We start from the raw sequence: 8,772 nt of genomic DNA, 5'->3' as shown, positions 1-8,772 counted from the left end.
GTAGGTTTGAGAGATGCTACCGGCTCAGAAAGTGACGGTGGTGATTCAAGCAGCACGAAATCAGAAGGAGCTAATGGAGCAGCAACAATCCAACCCAAAAAGGTCAAAGGGGTTGGCTTTGGAGACATTTTTAAGGACAAACCTATAAAGCTACGCCCAAGGTCAATAGAAGTAGATAATGACTTTCTTCCAGTTGACAAGGTACAGTTTCTAACTTAATTCTTATGTGTGGACCTGCTTGGTTTCCCCCTCCCAGGTTTGGCTGTTGAAGGAGAATTACATGAAGATGATGTACAGATGGTACACAACACCAGTGCAGTTAGGGAAAATCTACAAAACTAGTTCAAATATATGTTGGAAGTGTAAGGAAAAGGAGGGGACATTTTATCATATGTGGTGGGATTGTAAGGTAAAAAAAAATTGGGAAATGATTTACAACGAATTGAAGAAAATGTTCCATTTAACATTTGTTAAAAAACCCGAGGCCTTTTTGTTGGCGATTGTAGGGAAAGACCTGCCAAAAAAGTTGAAAAGCATCTTCATGTATGCGACAAAGAAAGATACATCACACCAGCGATTCATTCCTTCATGCATGCCTGGCCTCACTAACTATAGCTGAGAGAACAAGCTTTCAATATCTACTTTAAGATTATACTAATATTATTATGGGATATGGTAATTCTGTTCAGTTACACTGTCTTCAATGTGGTTTTGTACATTTCCCCCCTACCAAGCTGCAGCTATGATGGGTTTCATAAATGAGTACCAGTGATCGGTGGGCCTGTGGAATCTTTCCTTCCAAAGTGTATTCTATAAACTTATCATGGCTCTGGAAGTTCCATATTATGGTACATATAATGCAATATGAACAGGTTATGCCGCTTAATCTTACCATAATTCTCTATTATGTAAAGTGAAATTTATAAAGTGGTTCTTTATTTAACCTATTTTAAGGTTCTGCTACTTACGTACAAAGCCCTAAATAACTGGACCCAGCCAGTCAGCTGATGAAACATGGTTAGTTTTGCCACAGCCTGATAATTTTTTATTTAGGCAAGCATTTCCCTGAACTGAATTTCTGATTTTATTAACTGACTTTTTCATTTTAAAACGGTTTTAATTGTCAGGCTTTTTAATCACTTGTTTTAGTGTATATTTTAATCAAGGATGTTCTGGTATTGAGTGGAATCATTATTGTTTAACCATGTATCGATTTATAGTTGTAAAATACTTAGAAGCCATTTTGGCATGTAGGTGGTATATAAATTAATACCGTATTTTTCACCCTATAGGACGCACTTTTCCCCCTCCAAAAATGAAGGGGAAATGTGTGTGCGTCCTATGGGGCGAATGCAGGCTTTCGCTGAAGCCTGCAGAGCGAGAGGGGTCGGTGCGCACCTTTCGCTCTCCAGGATTCGCGGACCTCTCCGCAAGCAGCGGGAGCACTCCCGCTGCTTGCGGAGAGTTGCCTGCATGCCGAAGCCTGCGCGTGCTGAGATCAGCGCTTCCAGGCTTCGCGGACCTCTCCGCAAGCAGCGGGAGTGCTCCCGCTGCTTGCGGAAAGTTGCCTGCATGCCGAAGCCTGCACGCGCTGAGATCAGTGCGCCCAGGCTTCACGGACCTCTCCGCAAGCAGCGGGAGCCAGCGCTGGGCTCCCACGGCTTGCAGAGAGCTGCCTGTTTGGGGGCTGGGGTCGGGGGAAGCTCGGGCCTCCCCCGCACCAGCCCCGCGCCTGGGGGGGAAATATTTTTTTTCCCTTTATTTCCCCCAAAAAACTAGGTGCGCCTTATGGGACGGTGCGTCCTATAGGGCGAAAAATACGGTAATTGATTATTTCATAATAGTATGGTAGTTTTGCATTGGCAACTAGATGATCAGTCTGAGCGACTCTTCAGGTCATTGATGTTTTAACTACATAGTTATGTGGAAGTGCTGGTTTAAATCTAAGGATTAACTAACACTAGCTAAATGGTCTCGCTCTTAAAAAAAGAAAGAAAGAAATACAATTATCCTGCCTGAGAGTCATACACTTCAATTGATAGGCTTGTGGGTAGAGTGTACTTAATCCATTTGCTGTGTGGGAATGAGATTAAAAGCATGCTGATGAGTGTGTGTTTGTGTTTTAAAGAAATAACTCTGTAGGTGTGCTAAAAATCTATTTATAAGGTTTACATATGTGTGTATGTAGTCTGGTCAGTTTCTGAATGAGCCAACTTCACATCGTGGGTTTTGATACTTGCTTCTTTCACTCAGAAGAATTTGTTTTAAATCACTGTCTGAGGTTGCTAAAAAAACAGTGAGCCTTGATTGTTTGAAACCAAAACTAATACAGTGGTACCTCAGGTTACATACGCTTCAGGTTACAGACTCCGCTAACCCAGAAATAGTGCTTCAGGTTAAGAACTTTGCTTCAGGATGAAGCAACAGGAGGCCCAGCAGGCCCCGGCAGCAGCAGGAGGCCCCATTAGCTAAAGTGGTGCTTCAGGTTAAGAACAGTTTCAAGTTAAGTACGGACCTCCGGAACGAATTAAGTACTTAACCTGAGGTACCACTGTACTGCAGACGTCCTTCTCCTGGGCTCACAGGAAGGTGGGAGCTCTTGACCTGAGGCCTTACTCATGCTCATTGCAACTTAAGCGTGTTCCACTAAACTATTGTTTAGTGTGACATGTGAGACCAACCATTTTGTTACATAATCTATTTTCATTCTTAACCAACTTCACTTTCATTTTATCTGGATATAACTTTAATCTGTTCCTTTGACCACAGCCTCCAATAGGTGGTTTAATATACTCTCAAGCCCGCTACCACATGATTGTGCTTCATTCCTCCCATCCAACAGCCAATATTAGCCAATATTTGTAAAAATTGCAACTCAACTCAACTGAAATCCTCCTTCTCTGTAACAAGGAAAGAAGCACACAAACCCAGCAGTCCTTTCCTTGGGCTCCTTGGGCCTCATCCGTGCAGCACTAAACCATAGTTTAGCTAGAGAACAAACCATCTGTATTAGTTCCTAATGTTCACTTTTCTTTCAAAATCCCTTTTTCTCACAGCAAATTGATTATTATGTTCCTACCACTCCTTCAAATGCACTTAAGGGCCACTTGGCTTACAAAATCTCTTTTTGCAGCAAATTGATTTTTTATCATATTCATATCACTCCTGAAATTTCATATGCTCTTAAGGGCTACTTGGTGCTGTCTAGAGTTTATGGGATTTTCTAACAGTAGGCATTTCACTTCTGCTTGCACACATATTAAGAAAAGATCAATAAAATCGATTTCTATACGATAGAATTACATGATGAATAATAGCTTTAAAGTGAGGTATATTTTCCCTTCCCGACATGAAAACTGCACAAGCACTCTCAATAAATGTTCTCTTTTCTATTTATAACAGTCTAACTATACAAACAGAATCCTGTTCATGTTCCTTTGATGATGATGAGTCTTGGAAAGCAAACAACTCTTCCAAGAATTTCCTTTTCTAAGAGATCATTGTACCCTCTTGTGCAAAGCTGATTTTGCAGACCAGCGCATGTTGTGAAACTACTTTTAGACCAGAGGTTTGGAGAAGTAGTAGATTATTGCAAAGGAACACTGTACAATTGTTAGCGCAGCAGTAAGTTTTACAGATATTTGTCTTCACTGTCTAAAGAATATCAGGTACAACTCAGTTGAGATTTGGTTTTTAATTTAAACAAACACCTGAATATGTGTGTGCAGTCAGTCTCATTTAGTATATGATCACATGAGTGGGGTTCAAAAGCTCTATTTAGCATTACGTGTCAGTGGAAATGGATAGTAAAGTAGGGTGTGATGTCTGATAAAAGAAAGGGTGCCACTTGAACTGCTATGAGATTCAACACCATAACAATTCCCCCATCTTAGTTTATAGACAAAAACAGATTCTTGAAACAATAACTGCAGTCTACTATCCATGACACTGCTCACTTTACAAGAGTCAAGGACCAGATGTTATGAAAATATGTCCGTTTCATTGAAGTTGATGTGTTAGACTACTTCAGAAGAACCCCCCCCCTTTTCCAAAAATCTGTGTTTGAGATGACAGAAGTTGCAGGGGTGAAAATTGACAAGCAGTTGTGGCACATGTACCACTGCTCCTGCTCAAAGACCACAAATTTAGATGAAAAATGCTCTTGGAAAACGTGAGTACTAGGATTAAAACAGTAGATAATACAGTTGCTTCTGATTTACTTTATCAGTTTCTCTAGTTTAACAGTTATTTTACAAGAATAGCAGCTTGGAAAACCAATCTTATCCATTGAGCAATTATTTTAAAGTAGAGTGTTTTATCAGAAAATGACTTTGTTCAGCACCTTCTCCCTCCAGCATTCATTTGAGTTGAAATGTAGGTATGTGTCACTGTAGAGGTCAGAGGATCCGCCACAATGAGAGCCCATGATTGGTTTTCCTACATAGAAAAGTTAATGTGCAAGAGAAAAAGCAGGATGAGAATCAGACTGTACTGCTCTAGTTTTCTTCATAGATTCAAGGATCATCTAGTCCAAGTGGATATCTCTCTCTCTCTCTCTCTCTCTCTCTCTCTCTCTCTCTCTCTCTCTCACACACACACACACACACACACACACACTTTATTTCTCCATCCTTCATCCTTCAACCAACTCCAGAGGTTGCCAACAGCAGAGGGCATCATAAGAGTAAGTTTCACTATGATGGTTTGCCTAGTGTATAATTACACAGACCAGGGATGGGAATTAGTTCCAGCCAGCAGGCCAGATCCTTATCTTCTCCACACCCCCATGAGCCTTGTTTAACAGGTGGGTAGGGCCACCCACCTGTCAATCACATCACAATGATATCAGGTAGCCCATTTTTGCATAGCACTGTGCACAGAAGCCCCGACAATCAGATCTTGCACAGTGCTGTGCAGCTTGCCAGCTGCAAAGATCAGCTGACCGTTGGGGCTTGCACAACACTGTGCACAGAGGTCCTAATGGTCAGCTGACTGTCAGCACTTGCATAGATTGGATGTTGCCCACGGATGAGAGAGACCAACCTTCTGGTTTAGCGTTGTGTTTTGGTGATAGCTACTCGCTGTTTCTCCCACTTTTCCAAATAAATTTCTAAAATGAGTTTCTGGGCTGTACTGGTTTCTGGTTTCTGTTTGTTTTCCCCCATGTTGTTTTGACCTTTGGGCTATACTGCTGTTTTAAAGTGCCTTGGAGCACAGGAAGGATGATGGGCTGAAATTATCAGACTTTGAATTTGTCTGGACTCCCTCCTCCCCAGTAGATTACAGTATGACAGTGGGAGTCCTACAGTCCTTGCCCTAGGTGACAATAAGTGGTGGCAGCGGAAAGAAAGAAGTAAGACAGCCCCATAGTGTAAGTGAGCTATTCTACTGGGTTGGTGCTGGAGTGGGAAGCTACAGGCTTTCACAGGATATATCTAATCCAAGGCTGGCAATTTATCCAATGGAGTTCTTAAAGCATTTGGAGTCCTGAAAATGTAGTACAGTTATTTTTAAGAACAAGCTACTGGAAAACTAGAAGGCTAGACTTTAGTTGTTTCCAAATGGTGTATTCCATCAGTTGCTTGAACTGAAACTCATCGTTTAGGAAACTGGGCTTGGTGACTCAGTGTGGGTGGCTTCTTGCCTTATGTGAGTCAAATCTGAACCTGTTCCACTGCATAGTTTCAGCTGAGCATATTGATGTCTGTGTGACAAATTAGTCCAGGGTTGTAATTATTTCTGTTGATTAAATGTTCAGTGTTCCCCTTCCTAGGGCATAAGTAAACATGATTGGCAGCACTGATCAAATTGTTATTGCATGCATTTAAACATGGTCTGTTTTCAATCGGGGTATTATTCTTCACCAGTTTGGTCTCCTAACATTTACCTTTAGTGCATTATGCATACCTTGGTATTTCCATGTTTTCTCCTATAGTAGCACTACAGAAGCCACATCTATCATCTAGTATACAATATAACTTAATTAACATTTATAATGCACTTCCTTGTTCCTTTCAGTCGCTCTTCATAGAAATCATGCTCCCTGGCCCCAGTACAAAAACATTCTCAGGAACAAAGACATTTGATCATTTTTTAAAAAATAACATTTTATAAAATTAAAATAAGGTATTCTTCTCTGGATTCATTTCTGGATGCCTTTTTTAAAAAGTACTTTATCTTTAGTCCTGAAAATTATACCCCCCACTCCTCATGCTGTGTGTTCTCCTACTCTGTATGTGTTGTCAGAAGAAGCCCAGGGTTTTTATATTTGCTTTTCTCTCTCTGGAAAGGAGAGAAAACCACTGCCTCGCAAGAAGCAAACTGCAAGAAGTTCCAGGTTTCCTGTCAAGTAAACAAATGTAAGCTTTGTTTCCTCACAGCTCACATTAGCCTTAAAGTGTGACTCAGTTTTAGGCTTGGCCTCCCAGACTTAGTGAGCTCAGCACTTCCAAGGAAGTGGGAGGACTCCTCTTGCTGCTCTTGAACGCTTACTATAATCTCTAGAAAGGCAGCTTTACTTCACAATGGGAGAAGAGGTATGTCTTTCTTATTTTCAAAAAAGAACTTCTTCGTTTATTTCTGCAACTGTATTCTAAGTCATGTAATGTAGAGCACAGATGTTTGGCAACAAGAGCCTTTGCCTGTATCATGGCTTTAGAATGATGTGTTAGAAGTGAGAGACTTTTCACTGAAAGCAGCTCCATCTGTGTTTGTGAAGTAATAAGTAACATATTAAAATAAGTGGCTCCTCTACAGAGGCAGAACCTCCTGGAACTCTCTGGCTGCCTCTTCTCTCTCCCCCCCCCCCCTTGATCAGTAAATGTACACAGATGTTTTATGATATTCTCATTTTGGTGTCTTTAATATTGTTATTCAGTTAACTTGTACTATCTCTATGGAAGGCATAGAGTTTCATGTGCTTACAGTGGTACCTCGGGTTAAGGACTTAATTCGTTCCGGAGGTCCGTTCTTAACCTGAAACTGTTCTTAACCTGAAGCACCACTTTAGCTAATGGGGCCTCCCGCTGCCGCTGCGCCGCCGGAGCACGATTTCTTTTCTCATCCTGAAGCAAAGTTCTTAACCTGAAGCACTATTTCTGGGTTAGCGGAGTCTGTAACCTGAAGTGTATGCAACCTGAAGTGTATGTAACCCGAGGTACCACTGTATTTTATTATTTAAAAGGAAAGGAAAGAAAAAGAAAGGATAGGGAAGGAAGTCCACTTCCAAAATAACATATTTGTTCCTGTTATTTGTTCTTCCAGAAAAGATTATTATTTCTGGTTAAAATATCATCACTATTTTGGTTAAAATATCATCACTTATTAGACTTACATCGGAAACCCATTTTGGTAAATGCCATTTTTAAGATGTTGAGAGTTTGTGTAATTATACGAAACAGTTGCCTTGAGTTACAAACTTTATTATTTGCCAACTTTGTAATATATTTGTGTATCTATACGTTTCTAATCCTCGTATTTTTGAAAAGCAGTTGTCTGTCACTTCTGTTTAAAAATGGAATGAAGCTACATAGCTCCCTAAATAAATGTATCAACTTAGCATGTGCCGTGGGTCTTCCTGTACGTAAGGGAACAATAGAGAACAAGAAAGAGTTAGATGAAGGGATAGTATTTTTATAGCTCGCTGAAATGTCTGTGGTATTTTGGACATATTTTGAAGTGCAACTCAACATACGCTCAGTGCTACTTTATCGAAGTAAACACTGCTAATTCGTAACAACAACAACAACACAAACAGACACAATTCACCTGGAACCACTCCTTCTACAGGCAAGCTCTGTTAAAATGAAGAGTGTACCTATCTATGCCTTTCCCATCTTGCTTCATTTAAAAGAGGTCTGTGCAAAAGGTTCCTGGTGGATTGTGTTCAGAAACATTGAGTTGAGGTCTTCATTCTCACCGCACTGATAAAATGGGGAAAGTGGAGTAATCGTAATAACATCCATTGAGGTTTCAACTTGGACCTGCTCAAATGAAACTCTGTACAGTGGTACCTTGGGTTACATACGCTTCAGGTTACATACGCTTCAGGTTACAGAGTCCGCTAACCCAGAAATAGTACCTCGGGTTAAGAACTTAGCTTCAGGATGAGAACAGAAATCGTGCTCTAGCGGTGCAGCGGCAGCAGGAGGCCCCATTAGCTAAAGTGGTCTTCAGGTTAAGAACAGTTTCAGGTTAAGAACGGACCTCCAGAACGAATTAAGTACTTAACCCAAGGTACCACTGTAATCGTTGTGGTACAGTTTTCAGCTCTGGACTTCTACTGCAGCAATATGGCTATACAATGAAGGTCCCAGTCCTTGCACACAAGCCCAATTGCTCCCTTGTCATCCTCTTCATAGACATGTTGTAGAGGAATATTAAGATAACTTCTTAGACATCTGAAGTCCATATTGCACATTTCAGAGCAGCTGACAGATTCTCAGCAGTTCTTACTCCTTTTCATAGCCAATGGAGGAAGCTAACTCTTGGATGATTCTGGAAAATGTGTGGGCTGCCTGTTTCCTTTTTCACTGTTCATTAATGTTACAAATTCACACAGATGTTATTTTATTTTATATATATATAAAAAAAACCTCAAGCATGTGCACGCAGACATACACAAATCCCACAGGCAAGGAGTGATGCAGAGAGGAGGAAACTGTATTGGAGGTGGGCAGGGAAGAAGGGAGCATCCTACCCTAGGGGAAAAACAGAACCAGAGGAAAGGGGAAATAGAGAAGTAAGCAGATGGAAGAGATGGAATGAATGAGT

The 8,772-nt window shown here is 40.9% G+C and overlaps 1 protein-coding gene across 8 annotated transcripts in view; it reads left to right on the top strand.

Annotated features, from left to right (window-relative positions):
• SH3KBP1 (SH3 domain containing kinase binding protein 1) overlaps positions 1-8,772 on the top strand; it is a 147,278-nt gene that overhangs the window by 94,628 nt on the left and 43,878 nt on the right. For all 8 annotated transcript variants that reach the window (XM_083612322.1, XM_083612326.1, XM_083612325.1 and 5 more), the window contains one exon: positions 5-201. In XM_083612322.1, the coding sequence (XP_083468448.1) occupies positions 5-201 (197 nt within the window). The remainder of the gene's footprint in view (positions 1-4; positions 202-8,772) is intronic.

This window comes from Podarcis filfolensis (genome assembly GCF_964270895.1).
Source record: "Podarcis filfolensis genome assembly, chromosome: 4".
NCBI lineage: Eukaryota > Metazoa > Chordata > Lepidosauria > Squamata > Lacertidae > Podarcis > Podarcis filfolensis.
Note: the sequence above shows the minus strand (reverse complement) of the source record. Positions and strands in the feature narration are given on the sequence as shown.